Source organism: Sceloporus occidentalis, unplaced genomic scaffold, assembly GCF_023333645.1.
Source record: "Sceloporus occidentalis isolate IW3139 unplaced genomic scaffold, rSceOcc1.0.p SCAF_2, whole genome shotgun sequence".
NCBI classification, from domain to species: Eukaryota; Metazoa; Chordata; class Lepidosauria; order Squamata; family Phrynosomatidae; genus Sceloporus; species Sceloporus occidentalis.
The window spans coordinates 190,060,532-190,083,783 of NW_028316982.1; the positions used below are offsets into that span (position 1 = coordinate 190,060,532).

The 23,252-nt window shown below is 38.6% G+C and overlaps 1 protein-coding gene across 5 annotated transcripts in view; it reads left to right on the forward strand.

The window, feature by feature from the left end:
• LOC149319479 (interleukin-1 receptor accessory protein-like 1) overlaps positions 1-23,252 on the forward strand; it is a 1,062,352-nt gene that overhangs the window by 1,008,987 nt on the left and 30,113 nt on the right. For 4 of the 5 annotated variants that reach the window (XM_089511794.1, XM_089511793.1, XM_089511798.1 and 1 more), the window contains 3 exons: positions 754-886; positions 3,310-3,455; positions 22,063-22,206. In XM_089511794.1, the coding sequence (XP_089367920.1) occupies positions 754-886; positions 3,310-3,455; positions 22,063-22,206 (423 nt within the window). The remainder of the gene's footprint in view (positions 1-753; positions 887-3,309; positions 3,456-22,062; positions 22,207-23,252) is intronic. The other variant, XM_089511797.1, reaches the window with a different exon arrangement.

The window sequence follows — 23,252 nt, forward strand, 5'->3', positions numbered from 1 at the left end:
AGTGTAAAATGACCTATATTCTAGAGAGTTTTTAGAAGATTTTGAAGCAGAACCAAACACCTAAAACTGTTTGTATATAGGGTGATGCATTTCAGATTCCAACTGCACAAACATGTGGTGCAATCTTTTTTTTTCTGCTGGTTTGCATACATTTTCTGTTTTTATTTTTATATACAGAGTTTCAAAAAATGAAAACATTTCCAGTATAAAATCTTGTTTTCTTGTGCGTGGATATTCATTCTCTCCCCCCACCCACCTGGAGTCATATCTTGATTTTCAGTTTTTGACAATTTGCTAGGACATTTGCACTAGACTGAGTTCTATATAGCATTTATTGCTGCAGGAATGCACAGTTAGTAAGTAGGAAATGAACTTTGAGTGACAATTAATAATCTAGCTGCTAAACAATTCTACATAAAGTATTATATAGATAATTAACTTAGAAACATCAATATTCAGTGCAGGACTTTTGGATTCTGTACATTGTAGAGACCTTTGGATTCTTTGGCCATATGTGGAAAATGATGCTTTGAAGAAGACAATGTAATTAACCTGTCAGTGAATATCTATTATATTAAAGAATTGACTACTCTGTTCTTTTATAATTGGTTGGTCTATTCTACAAGCTTATGAATGTTAAAACCAAATAGCACTCTCCTAGGTTTCAATGTAAGAGCAATACTTTCGATGTCAATGAAATATTTTTTGACAGTTTTGGAATAACCTATTTTCTTTATTAATTCTCTTCAACAGGCCATTCTGCTAATCTAACCTGTCGAGCATTCTTTGGATACAGCGGAGAAGTCAGCCCTTTAATGTACTGGATGAAAGGCGAAAAGTTTATTGAGGATTTGGATGAAAGTCGGGTTTGGGAAAGTGATATTAGGTAAAAAGAGAGCATTGTATATATTTTGTCTAGACTAATCTCTTATGCATTGTAATGAATAAAGTTCTGTATAAAGTAAGTAATTGACATTGCTGCAATATATTAAAGCACCATAGGCCTATTTTTCCATTGAGCGAACCCTGACAATGACATCAAAAATGTATTCTTTGACAAATATCCAATTATTTCTGAAACCACTATTTCAAGAATTTATTTTAAGAAAATGCTTCTTTCTCTAGAAAGGATCTAAAAATATAACTTAGTAAAGTTGAAGAGCACTGGCCACATAATAATCCATATGTTTTGCAAACTACTGTTATTGTTGTTATTGTTGTTGCTTTGCGCTGATTTATAGGGACCCAGGTCATAGGATTTTCTTGGCAAGCTTTATTCAGAGGGGGGTTGCCTTTGCCTTCCTCTGAAGGTGACAGGATTTTCATAGCCTAGTGGGATTTGAACCTCAACCAGAGCTATTGTCCTATTGCTCAAACCACTACACCACACTAGCAGAATTAAATTCCTATTACCACCATCCCATTTAAACTCTTTTGAAGTGAGTCATTCTCCTGTTACAAACCAATGAGCATGTACCACCACTCACTTAAACAGTGAACCAATCCCAATGAATATCCCTCTCTCCATTTGTGCCCCCTTCCCTTCCTTCTCCCTTCTCACCTTACTATCCTTTAATCCCCTAGGATGCATATTCAGACATATCAGAAGAAACTCCTGGACTTTCATGGCCTCTGATAATGGGGGTGGCTCTCTCAGAAACTGAATTACACCCTTTTCATTCTGACACAGACAAAGAGGAATCCTAATACACTTTGCTAGCTTTTCATCTTGACAGCAAATGTTTCCTTTCCAGAATCCACAAATATTATTGACTCAACATATTCTTCTATTTCACAGCATGTTATAAATGAAGTTTTTAAAAAGCCACTACCATCTGCTTAATACCATGGACCCCCCCCCAAACATATACATACATCCTTGTCCATTAAAGTACATAATACTAAGCTAGATGAATGAGTCTGAACAAGGATGTGATAATGCCCTAAGTTTCAAAGATATTCATGGAAATAAAAAACAGGCTCCAATCTGACCTAGTATCTGTATATTTGTCTTTCAAATCTATCCTAATGTTCAAGCAAATTCTGTGGTACCAGTGCCAGTGAGGTCCATGACTGATATTTTAAGGTGTGTAATAATCTATGAACATTGCTCTTCTTCTGAGCTGTTGAGATCAGTGACAGCTAGCAATTTTGATGTCATTGGGGTAGTGCATCATAACCAAACCTTAGTCTAGTTTAACCAGTTTTTTAAAAGTGCTATTGAATATACTACAGTTACGTAGGGAGGGGTAGGTTTCACCATCTAGTCCTTTAAAGTTTGGACTAGAACTTGGACCAGATTCACTGTCCTACTGATGTGAGATCTTAGAGTATTGGACATCCTGAAAGGTCCAGGAAAGGAACAGTAAAAAGAAGCAGGGCCAGAGAAAGTAGCATGCTGAGGCCAAAGAAGGCATCATGACAAAGGAAAGAGGACAATTATCATAGTCATTGGAATTTGGCCCTCTATATATTTACATTTCAAGTCATGTGAAACAATGAGACATTCTGTATATGGCTTCATTTAAACTCCAGTCCTATTCTCCAATATCATCTGAATGGCTATTCATAATGTAAAGTGAATTACATTTACCTAGACATGTTTATACTTTGTATGCTTAAAAGAGATGGGGGTAAGCTACTTCGTTGTATGGGGTGGTTGTCATTTTGTGTTTCCAGGGGGGGCTAAATAGCTCTCTTACATAATAGCAGGAATTATGGGTGTAAAAAAACATTCCATTTACTAAATGGCTTGAAATTGCAGAGGAAAATGAGGGAGGATGGGTTACCATTACCATTCATGCTTTAACTCAAAGAACTTGCACACATCCTCTGTGGACATAGCAGAACATTAATAATGGTATGAAAGCCTTTCATTGGGATATATGCAATCTGAGTGATGAAGAAATATCTGAAAATCTTGTTACAAAGTCACATCCCATTTCTCCACAGCGCCCTCCCCCAAACCTTTATTGTCAGCACCAACAGATAATAATTTTGTCAAAGCTGTTCTGTATACTATGATCCCTAGAAAGCCTTTTGAAAGTGTTTTAAAGCTGATGTATACCTTTCACCAATTTTTTTTTGTACACAGCTTCAGTATCTTATCAGAATGTGCTTAATGGCAGCTATTATTAGCATCTTCACAACCAAACTACTGTCCTCATTAAGAGTGTAGGAAAAATATATAATGTAATTAATAGCACATCAAGCCATTACTATATCTGAAAACATCACATCAACACTATCTTTCTATGTGGTATTATGTAAACAATTATATGTATGCAATATTTTTGTTTGTTTTACTAGAGTTCTTAAGGAACATCTTGGAGAACAAGAAGTTTCCATCTCACTAATTCTTGATTCAGTAGAAGAAGGAGACCTTGGAAATTACTCATGTTATGTTGAAAATGGATATGGCCGTAGACATGCTACTGTCGTTCTACTCAAAAGGGGTAAATATCTTCTTTTTTAAAGATGGTTTTTATTGTAAGCTGTAGAGATTTTATTATCCCTACTTGTACTTCCTTTCTGGTCCTTGGTATTCTGAGAGCAAAATATTAATTAGCCTTTCCTTCTGTCTGGAAAGCTCCTTTAAATAAGCAAATAAATAAAGCCATCATTAAATAAGACTGTCTCTTGGGGGGTAAACATAGTTAAATGGACTTCTTAAATAAACTTTCTATAGAAAATACTTTAATAACTCAGGGGTGTGTGAACTAATAAAATTTACTAGAACCAGTTTGCCATAAAGCTATTGACAGTAGAAATTACTTATTTAAGAGGTAAGCCTAAATAATACAAATGCAGTGAGTTCCAAATAGAAGAGAAGGATCAACACAATCAAGCCATAGGGAAGAATTTAACTGAATCAATTCCAGCTTTAAAAAGTTCACCCCGCCTACATCGCTCTAATTGTCATAGCAAATGTACAGCATTGACAGTTAGGGAATGAAATACCTTCTACTCATCCTTTAAGAAACTCTGAGGGCCAAAAACTAATATATGATGGTAGTAACAATACAAAATGTACAGCTCAATGTCCTGAAATAAGACACAACATTCGGATAAAAGTCTCATGATGCCATTTTCTAGCTGTTCTTTACCATTTACATTTCTTTAAGTTTCTCTTTGTACAACATTTTCCACTGAAAATTGACCTTACTGTTTCTTGATTTTAACTTTTCTAAGTTATTGTTGTTTCAGTCTTGCTATTGTTTTGAAAGTGAAATGGATGGTGGAACTATTAAACTCAGGTATTAGCAAAATGAGGCATTTGTTTAGTAGGGTTTCAAAGCTGTATGGCTTATAGCATAGTAGCATAGTAGTTCCTTATGTGGATTTATGCTATGCTGAGACATATAACACCACCCCAGACTTACAGTACATCCTATGAAGCCCCTCCTCTCCACATGGCCATTCCCTGAAGAGTGGGCAGACCAGAGAAGCATCTATGTCTCAATATCCAGATGTGAAATAATTATATTAGCAATTAGATCTTGCAGCATTCCCCAGAGATCTTAGTGCTGCAGTAGTCATTTTGCATCTAGCTACAGGGATATAGTCAAACACGTCTCTCATCCTGAGTGCTGCCCATACCTGTACTTTGGCAGTGGCAAGGCTTCAGAGAATGTACAGTTAGGACAAGAGGGGCTATGGGTGCTGCAGAAGGAGAGTAGGACTACTAATTCCACAGTGCCTTAAAAAGAACACACAGAGATCCTTATCACACTGGGCTCCTGGAACAGTACAAAAGGGGCCGGGAAGGGAATGGAATGAGTGAGGGATGTATTTTACCGCACACAGGAAGTCCCCATTCAGTTCCGTTCCCCATCCGTCCCAGAGGAGGAGATTTTTCAGAACCATTCTGAATAATTTGATTTAATATTTATATGCCACAAGTCCAGTATATATGTCCATATGTCCATTTCTTCCAGAAAGGAAGAGACACAAGAGATCATGTTGCATTTTATCACCCTATTAGCTTAACTTGCATGCTGAACATACCATACTTAAAGCAGGATTAGACTCAGAGGAAGAAGGCATCAAAAGTGGAGGAAGGAACATCAACAAGTTAAGATGTACACATGGCACCATACTAGCAGAAAATAGCGAAGACTTGGAATGATTACTGAAGAAATTCAAGGATGAAAGTGCAAAGGCAGGTTTACAGCAGATCATTAAAAAAAACACAAATAATGCCCACAGATTGTTTACATGACTTTAAGGAAGAAAGTCAAGGACTTCGAATAGTTCAAAATTTTCCATATTTTGTTTCTGTCATTAATCAAAATGGAAACTGCAGTCAAGAAATCAGAAGGAGACTCAGACTTGGAAGGGCAGCTGTGAAGGATCTAGACAAGATCCTGAAGTGTAAAGGTATATAATTGAATATTAAATTTAGAATTGTACATGCCATCATACTTCCCATTTCTTTGGATGGTTGTGAAAGGTGGACAGTGAAGAAAGCTGATAGGAAGAAAATCAACTAATTTGAAACATGGAGCTGGAGAAAAGTTGTACAGATGATGTGGACTGCTAAAAAGACATATAAATGGGTCCTAGAACAAATCGGACTTGAACTCTTCCTAAAAACCTGGATGAATAGAGGTCTACAAACTGGATTATACCCCTAGTGCTTTCAGTAAACATAATAAAAGCAATATAATCAGCATCAGATATGTGAAGGAACAATCACAATGACCACAATCAGTACCACAGTAATAACAACAAAGGGTGTTTAACAAAACTTAAATAACTAATGACTGTATGAAGTGGTCTATGAAGGACATGGCTATGAACATTTCTCAGTGCTGTGAAATTATGCAAATAGCTAAAACAGGGGTAGGCAAGCTTTTTGAGCCAGGGGCCGGGTTGCTGTCCCTCAGACAACTGGGGGGCCGAAGCCAAAAATTAAATAATCTTTAAAAAAATTTTAAAAATTAAATAAATAAATAAACCGGGACAAATGTAGAACAAAATTTTCAAATGGAGGACACTTTTTTTTAAAAAAATGGAGGACACGCAAAAAAATTTGCTGATTTTTAAAAAAATGTTAATATAAATGCATGTTTCGGAGGCTTCTATAGACAATTGCCCCCCTTGCCCGTCGCTTACCCCCCTTGCCTGCCGCTTGCCCCCCCTTGCCCGCCTCCTCCTGATAGGCCAAAGGCCCCACGCCCTCACGCGAGAGGCCAAAGGCTCCGGCGGCAATCGGCAGCAGGACCGGTCGGGGGCCGGTCCCAAGGCCTTGCCGGGCCGCATCCGGCCCGCGGGCCGCAGGTTGCCTACCTCTGAGCTAAAAGTTTGAACAGGAGAAGGGCTTTGTCAGGGGAAAAACTGCAGAGGATTTGAATTGTTTGAGAAGTTACTTGATTGTATCTGTGAGATTTGAAATGCACCTGACGGATATATTCAGCATATTTCACATTTTGACATCTTTTTCAGTTAGATGAGAAATTAGCCATGACAGATTTTTTTTTTTAAAGCAAGTAAGGCTTCCTACTTAGAAAAGCTCTGCACAGCAGCTGAGCTTGTCTTTCTCACCATGGCAACATTTTAAATAAAATTTCTTTCCTTACACCTACATCTTGGCTATGCAGGAAATATTAATGTTGGATTCTTTGGTTATTCCGAATGCATTATAGTTATGACCTCAGCAACTGAGTATTTATTATAACATAGTTTTGTTGTATTAGTAAACAATAAGACTGAAATTCTATAAATGTTTATCTGGGAGTAAATCTCACTGAACTAGGAAGTACTTTTGAACAGACAGACATAGGATTGCATGGATCAGACATCACTAGGTGTGGGTATTATATTGACAATTATATTCATTTAATATTTTGGGAAGAAGGGACATCTCCAAGTTGAAGGTATATGTAACTATTACGCATTTAGCCCATCTTCAATATAAATCATTCTAACAAGGTGCTTTACAAATATAATAATATAACCTTAAAGTTATATCAAAAGGCTAATTTAGGAAGCAGGCAGAAATAATGTCCAATGTCAATACAATAATCAAGAATAAAAACATGTAAATATTGTGGAGTTTTAAACCTTTTTTAAAAAAAAAATTCTAAGTGAAATTTGGCTGACTTGGTTGGCTTCCTATGGAAAAAAACCTGCAAGGAGAGGGCACCTCTCTGCAAGAAAGGTCAGCTTTTAGTAGCCATAAGTTCACATCAGATGTCAACTGGATTCCTGGATGGTATTATCTGCACAACAGAACAACATTGTTTACACATACCACAAATCATTGCTGCCTAGCACTGTTAGAAAGCTAAACCAAACAGATGGGTGTACCACAAATCTCTGGAAAGAAAATCTCTGTGTAGAAGTTGGAATATCTTTGAGAGACCAGGTGGTGCTCTGTGAATTTCCACCTCAATATTAGGAAGACCTTTCTGACAGTAAGAGCAGTTTGACAGTGGAACACACTCCCTTGGAGACCCCTTCTTTGAGGGTTTTTAAACAGAGGCTGGATGGCTATCTGTCAGGGGTGCTTGGATTGTGTGTTGCTGCATGGCAGGGAATGGACTGGATGGCCCTTGGGGTCTCTTCCATTTCTATTATTCTATGAGTTTAGCACAACTTGGATCATCCTTTACGTAGATTTTAATTTGCATCACAGGCATTTCACCAAGGAACATAAAAAGGAAAAGAAGGAAAGACAGACAGACCAAAGGTCCTCCCTTGAACCCAAATGCAACAGGCCTGGCCTTGGTGGCAGTTTCTGCTGGACTTAATCCCCTCCCTCACTGACATCCCCTTTCCTTGTGTGTCATGTCCTTCAATTATAAGCCTGAAGGCAAGAAACTGTTTTTCTTGTTCTTTTTCTTATATAGCACCATGTACAGTGATGACACTACATAAATAAATGAGGAGAGAGGGAGGGAGGATCATCTCTCTCAAAGCTAAATACTAAGTGGTGGCTTGGGAAAGCCTTGGTTCCAAACCCTTTACAGTCTCAAGAAATCATGCCTTGACTGCATCAGCTTGGAGTTAGGATATTTATGACCCTCTCATTTGTTAGGGTTTAAAAAACAAAGAAAGACAAATAAGAAAAGAAAGAAAGGAAAGAAATATCTGCCAAGGCATAAACCCCCAATTAACTTATCCCTCCATCTGACTCCATGTCCATTAGAAGCTGATATTTGGGAGGTGGAAGACCCATCATTCCCCTCAACCTCTGTTGTGCTGGACTTTAAGCAATTTGGGTTTCATTTTTCCAAACCATTCCAGCCTTTTTTGAGACAGGATAAAGTCCTTTTGGTTCACTGTATTTTGAATGTGGATTCCACTTATTTATATTATGACTATGATTTTTGATGTTTTATATTTATTCCCTTACTCTGTAATTTATTATCACAAACTTGATTTTTCAATTACCTTTCACTATGTCTCCTAAGGTCCCTTTAATCATGGATATAATCATTTTGGAGTCTATCAGTATGTATGTATGTATGTTAAAGCAAGTTTTCTTTCTGTTATATAGATCACTCTAAATTTATTTAGTTGAAATGTTATCTGTTCTTGCATTGTTTGATCGCCCAATGTGGAAATGAACAAGTCCCTTTTTAGTCTATTTGAGATTAAATTTCCCTGAATAATTTGGTATCTTCTCCAGACTTGTCAACCACTTTTACTTGATTCCTGACAATTTACAATGAATAAGTTAAATCATATAGGCCAGAATAGCCTGTCTACCCCCAAATATTGTGAAAATTGTCCCTTTCTAGAATTCATTGCCTAACCCTTTACTACCTGCTGATGAATAACAGAACTAGCAGGCTTATCCAATTTTTGCCACATTCCCTTCCAGGGAATCCTATACTCCCAGATAGCCATACAAGATGATTTAGGGTGGAGGACCCTCTAAGGTGGTACAGAAAGTCAAAAGCAGAAAGTTACGCAGAAAATACTGGTGGTAGTAGATAATAGTAGGTGCTGAAACAGAGTTCCAGGGACAGGATAGCTTGATTTTTGGATGGGAATGCCACTTCATTCCCACATGAAGATCTAATTCTTGAGGGTGAGCATGTGGGAAAAGTAAAAATAAAGACAAAGCCAATGGATGTACCAAGTTGTATGGCAGCTCTACTGGTGCTGAACATCTGATGACATAGGGTCAAGCTCTGAGAAAGTTCCTGTTCAGCTCAGAGGTCCTGTGGAAGGAGTTAGCAGTAAAGAGTGGGATTGCTGCCCTTGCAATGACAGAGCTTCCCACTGCCAGAAGAAAAACCAGAAACAGACTGCAGCCTTGGTCATTTCTATGCCAGCAGTGTTTCAGATACTATAATGATTCCACAGTTAATCTTGCCTCCAGTCCTACTGAGGGTTACTGTCCTGGACTGCAGCCAGCACACACAAACACCGCTGATAAGGATAGTAATTAGCAAAGCAAGCAGCTGAAATAGTCCACAAACCTTGCCAGGAGTGAGAGAGAGAACAAGCCGAAAGCCGACATCAGAAACACAGAGATCACCGTAGTCAGTCCAGTCCAGGGTCAGGGCAGCCAGAAGGTAACAAGAGTCCAGTTCAGGGCAGCCACAAAGTAATGAGAGTCCAGTCCGTTCCAAAGTCAAAGCAACAAGGAGTCAGGATACACGAAGCCAGTGCCGGCAGCAATCACACCAAAGGATCATGCAATAAACTCTGCCATTGAGTTGGCGTCTCTCTGCTTCCTAAATAGGGGACGCTCTCCCCCTACCAGGTGAGGCTGGTTATCTAATTGCCTCACAGCAATTCTCTGGGATCTGCGTCTGCCAGCACTTTCAGCCCTGTGCTGCCTGAAGGAGGGAACCTCCAAGCCTGGTTCCTCCCCAGAGTCACTGCTAGGCCGCTGTACCACCAGAGGATTCCCACCAGCACTAGGACCTGGCTGAGCCTCCTCCTCTTGGGCTGGGAGATCAGGGCTGGGCTCTGGCAGAGCAGGATTAACACCTGGTGTAGCCTCAATTACCTCTTGCACTGGAGGAACTCCATCCTCCTCCTCATCCTCCGAGACCTGCTCTTGGCTGGCCATGACAGTTACACATTCAATGCAGTTGTTAATGCCTGCCAATGTAGGCCCCTCAGACCCACTAACCATACAGAAATGTTGAATAGTTTCTATTCCTATTTTTTCAATGGGTATTATCTAGCTAGGATGAATAATTGGATTAACTCAAGGAAATACGCAGTAACAAACTTAGTCCAAAGAGTCATTAAAATCCTAATTGTAGCATCTTCCAGACTGTTGTGTGCCTTCAAGTCATTTCTGATTTACGACAGCCCTAAGGTGAACGAGTCACAGGGTTTTCTGGAGCTGAAAGTGTTTGACTAGCACACAGTCTCCCAGTGGGTTTCCAAGGCTGAGCAAGGTATTAAACCTTGTTCTCCAAAGTTGTAGTCCAATGATCAAACCTTTACCCCATACTGCTCTCTCTATCAGGTTACTTTTATGTGAATATTTGGCTTTTCTCAAAGAAATCCAAAAGTTTCATAAAGAGGAATTTTCATTTGAAGCAGTAACTCTGATTCTTCTTTAGAATCACATATATGTCTGACAGTTCTTGTTAGGGTTAGAGGCTCATTCACACTACAGAATTATAGTGCTATTATAATTGCCCTGGTTCCATCCTATGGAATCCTGGGACTGGTAGCCTTTTCAATTACTAAAGAATTTAGGCTTTACCTTGAACAACCAATATCAAGATTACATATGAGTAATAGGACTATAATTGTTTAGTGTTCCCTGAGGCATGACTACAGGAGTCATTTACATCAGATTCCCCCCACTCTTGCATCCCCCTGTCTACACAATGTAGGGATAAAAGCCTGATTTGACTGCAGACTGTTTTTATAGGGAAAGGGTTATTACATAGTGAATCCCGGCCATCCTGAATAAATCACATTTTAAAAACTCACCATTTGCTCTGAATCTTCCAATAAAATCTGGAGCACTCCCCAGCATCACCAGGGAGCTGGATCAACTTGCAGTGGTAGCAGGCGGCACAGTGGGACACACATCTAGTCAGCTGCCCAGTGTTGCTGCAGAGTGGCCAGGTAACGGGTAACTTTGGGGCCAGAATACTCCAGGAGCAGCTCAGAATATAGTGTAGACCTGCCTCTAGTCTCTTTTTGAGGAAGCATTGTTAGACTAGTTTTGTATATTTTATGAACTGTAATGATACTGTGGAGTTAATGAGCAGAGAGAAAGCTGATTCCATAATCTTTCCCCCCACCCATTGGTGTAACCAATTCCCTTACTCCTTCAACTTCCAGAAAATGTGTGAGATGAATCACCCATATGCATCAAACTCAAGCAGATGCTAAAACTTATAACCTCATCTGTATGTATTATGCAGTGGGGATTGGGCTGTCGTACAGTTTATATTTCCATGAGATTTAAATGCAAGCAGACAGGAAGTTCACAGTTTATAAATATAATCATCCTTAATAATACAATATAATGTAATAAAAAGGGAGAGGGGATGTACTTATTCAGTGGCACACTGCTGAAATATGAGGCTTTTGCTTTTCATGGTACTAACCTCCCGTGGTCTTATTTAATTACATGACATGCTGAAATTACAAAGTAGCCGCTAATTGCCTAATTACTTCTTACCATTTTTTTACATTTTCACATTATTATTTTTTTAGAACATAGGACTTTACAAACATGTAGAGAGCTTTCCACAAAGTTGTTCAGCATCTTCGCTATCTTATTCCCAGCACCTGGTGGTTAATTTCTATGTGTTAAATTGTCCCCCCTGACTTGCTCTACTAATCCCCACTACAGAAAAGGAATACTGTCCACCTCTTCTACCCAGTCCAATGCCTGTCATCAACAGATCATTTTTAAAGATGTAATGAACATCCTTTTCTCTTATGCCAAACACATAATTGGTAATTCTGTTTTTTTTATCCTGATTCATGTTCTTTACTTCCTGAAGTTTCATATTATTGATTTTAATAGTGGACAATCTTTTTCCATGATGCTCATGAGGGAAGTGCCATTTTTCTCTTTGTACTGCAGCAAAAGGCAGTTTGGGGGCATATATCATCTTTGTTCTACAACAGTTTTGTTTCTTAGAATCATAGAATCATAGAATTGTAGAGTTGGAAGAGACCACTAGGGCCATCCAGTCCAACCCCCTGCCATGCAGGAAATCCAAATCAAAGCATCCCTGACAGATGGCCATCCAGCCTCTGTTTAAAGACCTCCAAGGAAAGAGACTCTATCACCTTCCGAGGAAGTGCATTCCACTGTCGAACAGCCCTTACTGTCAGGAAGTTCCTCCTAATGTTCAGGTGGAATCTCTTTTCCTGGAGCTTGCATCCATTGTTCCGGGTCCTGTTCTCTGGAGCAGCAGAAAACAAGCTTGCTCCCTCCTCAATATGACATCCTTTCAAATATTTAAACAGGGCTATCATATCACCTCTTAACCTTCTTTTCTCCAGGCTAAACATCTCCAGCTCCCTAAGTCGTTCCTCATAGGGCATGGTTTCCAGACCCTTCACCATTTTTGTCACCCTCCTTTGGACACGCTCCAGTTTCTCAATGTCCTCTCTGAATTGTGGCGCCCAGAACCAATGGAAGAGCCAATGCAAAAATCCATCATATCTGGATGATTTTAGTTGCCAGTTGCCCCAGTGTAACATGGAATGGTAGATGCAGTTACCTGTTCTGCTCAGGTTCTGCAGGTTCATGCCTTCTCATGATGTGGCCAAAGTACGACTGCCTCAGTTTAATCATCTTGGCTTCCAGGCATGATCTGTTCTAAGTCCCATTTGTTTGTCTTTTTAGCTGCCCATGGTATCCTAAGCACCCTTCTCCAGCACCACATCTCAAATGAGTTGGTTTTCTTTCTGTTTGCTTTTTTCACTTTCCAGCCACATCACATGCATATTACTCAAATAATGTGTCCATTAAGGACATGGCCTTTAACAGCTGGAATTCATTGTAATTTTGTAACATGGCAAGCTAAAATGAAGTTGTTAAATTAGAAAGGCTTTTTGTCCACTGAATGTGATTACATTTTTTTGAGAATGCAAATTGATCTTGTAGCACTTTTAAAACTAACTTAAACATGTAACATGGAATGGTAGCTACTGTTACATACTAAACTTAAGTCTATGAAAACCTATGCTACCAACTCTTTTTCTTAAACAATCTCAAAGGTCCTACAAGATCCCTTTTCATACTGATCCATACCAATGCAGGTTAGTCTTTGAGTTTTATTTTTATTTTTGGGAAGAGTGTGTCATTTGAAGGTATAGAAAGCACTGGGAAACTTAGTAGTGACAAAGAAGGTTTGGCAACTAGAATTCAGGGAACCAGAAAGAGGCACAGGATATTTCCTCAGGATAAATATTCAACAGAGGTATATGACTTCAAGAGAATTTTACATCACAGAGAGGCATTTTAACATATCTTTTAAAAATACCCATTTCCCCCAAAATAGAAATGTAACAATGCAGGTATTTTAATATTAAATGGTGATTCTGAATATTATTAATATTATATGCAAATGCATCCAGAATTCTCAAATATCTTTTATCGCAAAATCCCTGTGAGACAAAGCTCTGATAGGTTTATAAATCTGTCAGATACAGAGAACAGCCAGAATTCGCTAAGGCAGCTACAAATGCATAACCTAATGTTATGCATCCATGACTCATTTGTACTCATAGTTCCTGTGTTAATCACTAGTTTGAGGAATAAGTAGGGACTATGGAAGTCCCCCAGTTTGGGAGCTGCTGCTGCAAGCAACAGAGATCTGTTCACCAGCAGTTGAAAAGCAACTACCCTCCTTTGTGTGAGTGGTCTCCTGTGTGAGAAGCAATTGTGACAGGGACCCTGCCTGTTGCACTAGAGATCATTCCTGGCATTGGATGGGGATATCAGTCAACTGCTTCCAAACCAACAGGGGAACAAAGTCCTGTTTCTTGCAGCAGCAGCTGTCCAGTAAGTAGGGATTAGAGTGGTAAGCACTACTTAGCTACATAGCAAAGAGAATTAAGTTTCTAAGTAGATAATAAAGAATTTCAGCCTGCAAATTTAACATCAGAAATAGTTTCTTTCTCTTCTTACTGAAATTATCAACCAAAGCTGGTGGAACAGACTATAATATGAGCTTCTTGATATTCTTGTTACTTGCACACTGTGTCACCTATGATGAACTTTCTGCATAAGATGTACATCTTTATAGCAGTGGCCACTACTTACAAACATCTGCAGTAGGCAATCTCATGCAATCAAGATGCCAAGGCTTTTTGTTCTGCTGGTACTAAATAGGATCTGAGACATTGTTTCTGTTTGTTTGTCTTTCCTCTCCAGCAACCACATGGCTGATTTATGCACAGAAACTGACACCATAAATTAAGTAACTCTGTGAATTGTAGTTCTGCAGTACATGAAATATATATGGCTCAAATTTAGCTAGAAATTACTCTTAATCTAGAATATTAATCCTGTTTATTGAGAAATGGGTGTGAGGGGAACAAAATGAATGAAGAGTCTGAATTTGTTCTAATGATTCGGTGCTAATGAAAATTGTATGCAATGATACTGCAAGCATGGGCTCAAATATTGTTATGAAGACTCTGTTTGGGACTTGCAAAGGTTACACACACACACACACACACACACACACACACACACACGTTCAGTGCTTTCCTTTTCCCATTTGGAACTGGGAAGGGAGCAATCTTAGTCCAAATAAGTATATTCAGCCTTCTACATTTGTGGGAGTTAGGGCCCAGGGCCCCCACAAATATAGGAAAAAAATGTGAATAACTGCTCCCCCCACAGAAGCCAGTTAAATAAATGGGTGGGTAGGGAAGAGGATCAGTCACGCACACACTCCTATGTTTTCCCCATCCTCCAATTCCTTTAACTGGTTTCCTGCCCCTTTCCTGGGCATATGGGTGCCTGGCACCCATCCACTTGGGAAAGGGGAAAGAATAGATCCATCTCTTTCAAGGCTCTTTTCTGGGTGGATGGGTGACTGCTTTGCCCAGGCAGCCATCAGCCCAGGAATGGGGAGGGCATGCATCCATCCTCTCCCCTTTCCTGGGCAGATCGGTGCCTGGAGAATGCAGTGATCTGACTGGGAAAGGAAGGGATTGGCATGCACACCATTCCTGGCTTTTCCTCCTGGGCTCCCCGCCCCCCCGGGAAAAAGCCTGCGAGGGAGAAGGAGGAGTGTGTGTGCACCCTGCTTTGTCCTAACAAATAATCAAAACTGCAAATGTCAAAGCCATGAATTTGGAGGACCAAGTGTATATAGAAGCGTGAGAGTTCCTTCGCAGAACTATATGCCTTTCAGCCTGGGACTGGCACCCAACCAGTTGGTCTAGGCTGTAAAATCATAGAAACTTCACAAAGAGAAGAGAGAGAAAAAGAAAAGAATATTACTTTTCTCATTTTCTCTGTCACTTTTGTGTACTTTCCCAGCTGGGATGAGCAGCTGAGTGGAAAGTAGAATGGGTGGGGAGTGATTGTGAAAGATAAGGCCTGAGTGGGCAAACAGCAATAACTCTCTTTGTAGCCTAAAGAAATTGCACAATTCTTTAACAGTACAGAACTTCTTCAGACTGAAAACTTATGATACAAACATAGGATGCAACTACAATACATTTTCTGCATCAGCATCTGGCAGTTGTTCCTGATGATAACTTGGGGAAAACATATGTCTGAATATAAACAATATTTTCCTTTTTGAACTGCATTGCATAGTACATGCAAATTTGCAATAATGTGCTACAACATCCTCTGGCAAATTCCTCATAGTCAGTGCAAATGGTCATTGTCAATTTTGAAAATGAGGTTTGGTGGCAGAAAGTATATGATATTTTAGAACTCTAGTTGATAAATGAGTCTATCAGCCAGGCTACTTCGGATATCGGATAGGAGAACAGATTGCCCAGATGCCCCCACCTCCTAGCAGTAAGAGCTGTAGAGGAAGTGGTTCTATTAAGAGTTCGTGAATTGTAATTCAAGGAGAAACAATGGTTCATCATTGTCCTTAATGTTGTTTCACCATCCATTCTTTCATGGACACTTCTGAATGTGGACTTGTGATCACCTGGCGAAAGGTGCATTTTGCTCATCATCTCCCCTTGAAAAGAGAGCAGAAGTGCTACAAGGGCATGCGGAGCAGCACAGACAAAGCTGCTACTCTCGTGATCAGTTTTGCCTTTTTTCTATCTCATTCAGTAAAGTCCTAAAAGAAAGAAAGAAGAATGCATAAGCTTTCATACACTCATACGAAACATGTGGAAAGTACACTATAGTGGGGAAAACAGCGGGAATAGTGGGGAAACAGAGATAAGTCAATTCATACATTTATATACTCATCTTGGCACCTTTGTCCCCTAATTGCATTTTACTACCTGTCATTGGAAGTGCCTACTCAATCTTCTAGGAAAATTATATTGGACTGCCCTGTCTTCATTTCTGAACCCAGAGACATCCAGTGAAAGTGAACATGGAAGTTTTAGAATTGATAAAGGAAGTTTGTCCTCTTATAGGTTAATTATGTAGTGTTAACCAGCTAATTGAATGGAAGGAAGTTTCAGATCCTAGGAGTAGTCACTGAGCCCTCTCTCATGTCCTGGATGTCCTGGATGTACCTGAGAGTAATGGAAACAAGAAAAGGGCCTTGCCTTCAGATCTCAAGATCTGGACAGGTTCATTTGAGAGAGTACAGTCCTTATGATGACCTAGACCCAAGCTATCTAGGTCATATTTAATAATGTTATGAGCACTACCTACTGGTCATGCTAGTTGTTGCTGTTGTTAACTGCCTTCGAATCAATCTCAATGCATGGTGACCCTGTGAATAAGATGTCTCCTAGAACCCCTAGTATGTTATCTTTAATATAAGAAGTGGCAAACTTCTAAATGCCAGTTTTAGAATGCCACCGTGTTAACAGAATGCTAAATGACATGAGTCTTTAATGTGATCCAGCATTGTTATTCTCTGATACATTTTTGAGGACTGACATTTATATTTATAGATTGTTAGTCAGTCTATTAATTGAATAACTGAAATCTTGAAATCTGTTTCGAAAACACCTTTAAATAATCTTTAAATGCAAATCATATTTTTGTATAATTCACTACTTATCTGCCACATCAATTGAAATAAACTACAGAGGATTTTCTTTAAGTTGGGAAATCATCTGAACATGAGGGAGGTCAGTATAACTGGAGAACAGACACTAACAGGCATTTGAAAAATTCATAATCAAGTCACATAAAGAAGGATAACAAATGAGTATCACATGCTTGTGTACATTTATCCATGATAAAAAGCATACAGAATAATGTTGACTACAATATTATCAAGTTGAGTATTGTCACCTCAGATATGTAGATATAAAGCCTCAAAAAATGGGAGTTAGATATTCCTTGCCTAAGAAAACCCTATCAGGTTCATGGAGTCACCATAAGTCAACAAGCAGCCCAAAGGCACATACACACAGAGAGAGAAAGAAGGTTAGGAAAACAATTTTTCATTTATTTACTTCTCTATGGAAGTGCAGTTAATGATAAGTAAATTGCCTCTGTGACATTGCTGAGGAAGTTTATCAAAAATCAAATCCAGGTGCAGATCAAAGATATCTCCCAGAAGTACATCTGATAATTGTGGAAGGATTACTGTGAAATGAATGTATTTATTACCCATGATATCATTCAATATGCCTGGAGAATGCCAGTACTTTATTTTAATTAGCTGTGTTTTTTCACTCAGTTTCTTGGTCAAACTATGCTTATAAGAGAACAAGTGTAGCCATTGGTTAAAATGTTTGTAGCAAATCTTGTTTCAAAAAGAAGCAATTTATTTTTATATATATATATATATATATATATACACACACACACACACACACACACACACACACACACACACACACACAACAGAATTACTAATCAATGGGCTTTTCCCTTGGAGTAGATTCAAGCTTGTGCTACCCAAAGACTATTGTTAATTGTCTGTAACTAAATGATTGCTTTGCCCTCAAATGTAACTCTTGGGCACTCATTCATTTGTTGTGTTTAACAGAATACAATTTCCCCTAGGAAATGGTTGGTAATTTTCCTCTGCAGTTTTCACAGTTCACACTCAGGGCTTAAAGAGGACAAGTCTGCAATTTTAACATCACAGCACAAAGGCTAAGCAGGTCTGAAATACACTTTCTGATTCTTCTTCTCCAATCTTGACAGAATGGGTGGGAAGGTGACGATATAACAAAATCTTTTTTTAAAATTAAAACGGGATCTCCATCCTCCAGGAACATAAGTAGCAGAAGCCTTTTGCATATCTCAGGAAGCATAAACTTACCAGAAGAAACTGCCTTCTAATATTAATCAAAATGTAATGGGAGTAATAGGAGCTATTGTCAATGTTATATATGTGTCTTGATTCCTTGGTGTAGAGGCATGAGATTACCATGGTCTACACCTGGACTGCTTTTATCAGCTGATCGTAAAATGGAGGGAGGAGGTTCCTGCATTTGATTAAGGTGATTAATACTCTATGGATATTTTCCATAGCTAAATACCATAAGAGTGGGTGACCATATATCACTTCCAGAATGTGTGGGATCAAAACACAGCAATAAAAGAGGCTCATGGATAGGGTTGCCATTTATCCTGAGAAACCTGGAAAATCCCCAACTGAAGGGACTGAAAAATGTCCCAGCCAGCTGGGCCAGTTGAAGAAGTAAATCCCAGATCTCTCTTTTGTTGGCCAGTGAGTAGGTTAAAATGTTGCAGTGGCAATGAAGCATGAACCTATGCAAGAAGACTGCACTGGCAGAAGCCCCATCCTGCGCTGCAGGCTCTGGTTCCTATTGCATAGGGGTAGCATTGCCACTTTATTCTTCCATTCCCTATTCACTTTCCCTGACAGGCCCAGAAGGCAGAAAAAGAAGGGAAAGGAAAGGAGATGAACAGAGAAGGCCTAGTGTTGTGTGGTGATTTTTTGGCAGCTTGAGCCTAGGGCTAGGCAGCACAGTAGAACTTCATTTGAAAAAACAACCTCAAGAGAGTAAAGGGAGTTCTTTTACTCTCTGAGGTTGCTTGGAAGCCTTCCTCTCTTCACCAGCTAGGAGAGAAAATGCAAACCTCTGAAACCAAAAGGATAAAGCCTGACAAATTTTCTCTGGATTGTACTTCTCATCTCACAGATTGGTTCTGACTTCACATCCCATAATGATAGTATTATGATTTTAAATGTAATGGCTCCACTCTCCGTAATCCTGAGGTTTATAGTTTCATGATATACCCAGAATTCTCTGCCAAAAAGGTTTAATGCTGTGTTTGAAATAACAGAACCTCACCAAAACTACAAATCACAGTACTACTTTGGTAGTTAAATGGTATCAAATGGCTACAATTTTGCAGTGTGTATACACCCTCAAAGTGTTTTCTCATAACTTCTGTGGGTAGGTTTGCCATATTCCAGTCCCTCCTATCTGATGTAAATTATCTCTCTCAGAATTGAAGTATATAAGTAATGCAGGGATTTTATAGTCCTAACAAAGAAAACTCTGCAAAAACATCATGCAAGGGAGACATCCATATCTTTTGTAGCATATCCATTCAGGGAAATGCAGAATAATTGTTGAATTAAAAACTCCATGAAATATTTTCCATTTATTCTACTTAATCTTACAATAATACTAGGTTACTTTTCTATGCTAGCATTTTTCCCCTTGCTTCAATACATTATCATTACTGAAGGCACATAAATGGTATGTTTTGCACCTAGCAACCTAGCACATTAAATTCCCATCTTCTGGTAACCACTGAACAGCTGCATCACATGTGGCAGAAAGTGATAAACAGAGCTATGGTAATCCAGTGCCATATAATTTCCATTTCCATTTATTTTCTAGCCCATTTTATTACTCTTCTAATGAAACTGTTGTGAGTTTATTTATTTGAGGGAAACAAACATATTTTTCTCTACAGATAAGAAATATACCAAATATGTGGAACTAACATTCCTGATCTTAAAACCATGGAATATAAAAGAAGTAACGTTACCATTTTGTCGAGAACAGTATGAAAACATGAATCCTTTCAAAAGTAAAACTCATATTTAATTACATTCTATTCTGTTTTAAAGAATACTGAATCTTTTATAGAAGCAGCATGCATTGCAATAACAAAAACCTAAACATATCTAGGTAGTGAAAATAACTTCTATTGCTCACAATCCCCCCCTCCAAGGTTCACATTTCTTTAACTGAAATACATAACTATACACTGTAAATAAAATACCTGCATAAGAACAAGGTAAAACTATCAAGCTAGAGTATGTAAGCAAAAACAATCAAGAGTCTTGTAGTACCTCAAGGAAGGACAAATTTGTTATTTCACTGGTTTTCACAAACTAGAGTCTCCTTGGGGACTGGAGTTTATACTCGTGAGAGAATCAACTCAAAATCATTTTTAAAAAACATCTTTAATGGGATGAGATGTAGACCATATCATTCTCATTGATGGCTGTAATTTCATGTACATCTATGCTTGGATAACTCTTGCCAGAAATAATGGGACTTATGTTGAGTATATTTTTTTACTGGTGGACACCAAGTACTTCAATGTGAGCACTGCAATAGCTCAAGCCCAGTGCTAGCCGTATCCATTTCCAGAGTACCCATTTCCAGAGTGGTTGCATTAAAAACACCATTTTGGCTGTGCCTAGCCTTAGATCTGCATGACTTTGCTGCCAATTATATTATGTGCAAATAGACAACTTCACAGTTGCCATCCAGTGTCGTAAAGACAAACTATTAAAAAAATCTAGTCAGTTAATAAGGCATACAAAACATAGTGCTTTTATTCTGCGTTCTCTTTCCATCTGTAAACCTATTTTTAACTAGCTCCCGATGCTAGCTACAGTAATTTTTCAAAGGCTGGATGATAGAAATATTACTGCCCATAAAGTGTTGCATGTTTTTCAGTACATTTCATGAAACAATGCAACAGCCTCATGGCATTTAGGAGTATATCTTTTAATCTAATATTTCCTTGTCTGCAACAACAGCGAGACTGTTGACTCACAACTGTAACTGGTATGTCTTTCCATGTGCAACTATTCAGCAAATGTGAAGGCAATGGGCACTGGTGACTTTAAAATTTCCACTTCTTATCTGATAAGTGATATTACTAAGGAGATTCTTGACAGCTGCAGTTGCCTTGGCCTTTTTTATCCTTGGTAATTAAGCCACATGACAGTGATCTCAACCCATCCCATAATTTTACTGTGGTAGAATGTAACACAAGAAAGTAGTCACGTTTTGATTTTGAATGGCAGCATGGCAGAAATTACAAATTGGGGTGATTTGCAACATCTGAAAGTAAAGGAGATACAACCTGTTTATGGAGAGGTGAATAAGGAGATGAACTGTATATCAAAAGGGAATGGTGTGAAATATTAAAGCAGAACTAAGCTATGAGAAACCGGGAAACATGATATAATTTATCTTCAGATATTTACATTTTGAGAAAAGAAAAATCCATAAGAATGCAAACAAACAAACTACCACCCCATAACTTCCTTGGATGAAGCCTCCTATATAGATTGACTATGCCTGCATAGAAATAATCCAGATTGACACCACTTTAATTGCCATGGCTCAGTGCTATGGAATCCTGAAAACTGCAGCTTGTTGTGGTACCAGAGTTCTCTGACAGACAAGGCTAATCATTTCACAAACCTACCGTTCCCAAAATTCCACAGCACTGAGCTATGGCAGTTGAAGCAATATCAACCTGGATTATTTGTGCAGTGTAGATGAAGCATGTATGTTATATCTATTGTTCTGTTGTTCATATGCTCAACAAAATCTAACTGTAGTTATTGTTTCCAGTTAAAATGATGCTCTCCTTGTATCAATACACTGTAAAATCTCAGCCTGTTTCCAACATACAAAAAATCCTTCAAGTACTTGAGAATTGTTAACAGGCGTTTCTCCCTCCCTGACATGATAATACATTCTGCCTTCAATTGGAATGTGGTAATTATTAAGTTTTATAATTCTTTGCAGAGCTGATGTATACAGTTGAGCTTGCTGGTGGGCTTGGTGCTATTCTGCTACTACTTGTTTGTTTAGTGACTATCTACAAGTGCTACAAGATTGAGATTATGCTATTCTACAGGAATCATTTTGGTGCTGAAGAACTAGATGGAGGTAAGCAAACAAGCATCTCCTTGTCCTTTTTTGACTTGCCATATTCTATTTGTTCAGTTTTGAAAGCAATATAAAAGTGTAGGCATCAGAAAATCAGGACACATGTGCTAATACAAAAATGCAATAGATTGCCATGGATGATCATAGCAGAACATTTCACTACTTAATCTTTCAGCTCACTAACCCACCAGAAAACTGATTCTGAAGGATTCTCTCTAGAGTATTTTTTGGGGGCATACATAGGAAAATACAGTGAGCTGGGGGTATTTCCCCCTCTAATTCCTTCATATCCTACCATTCCTCCAATATAACTTATTATTACCAACAGTTCAGGAGGCAAGAGAAACTCAATTTATTTTCTTTGCTTCTGACCAACAGAAGCTTTGCAAGAAGCAGAAAATACATTTTCTATTCCTTGAGCATTGCTTTCAGAATAGTGTGTGTGTGTGTGTGTGTGTGTGTGTTGGGGGGAACAGCACATGAGAGGGGAAGAGCACACAAAGATGATAACTGCATAATAGTAAAGATGATTCCTTGACAGATTTCTGGTGACAAATGATATACAATTGTGCTGACTCTCTATCTACTTCCCACTTTTCTAAGGAACTCATTTCTCTCCTTTAAAAAAAAAACTTAATTTTTGTTTTATTTTTAAAATGTCTTACAGAAGAATCCCTCCATCGCTTCTCTTGGGTTATTTTAGATAATGTATCTGAGTTATTGTCATAGCAAGTCTGTGAGTCTTTGGTTGATAAATTGTCATTTAACAAAGTGAAAAGTCTTTAACTATAGTATAAGCATACAGTAGAAAATTCTGTGCTTTCACTGTTTCATTGCAGTATACCCACTGTTGAAGAAAGGACCCATTTCAAATAAGCAATGGCCTATGAATCAAATAGCAAACAAAACTTGATCTGAGCATATGTGAGGTACCACAAGAGTTTCCATGTTGTGGGGAAAATGTCTTAGAAAAAAAGACACTAGAGCTCAAGATCTGAAATATACACATTCTTGAAAACTTCAGCTTTTGTTAGAACCTCAAAACA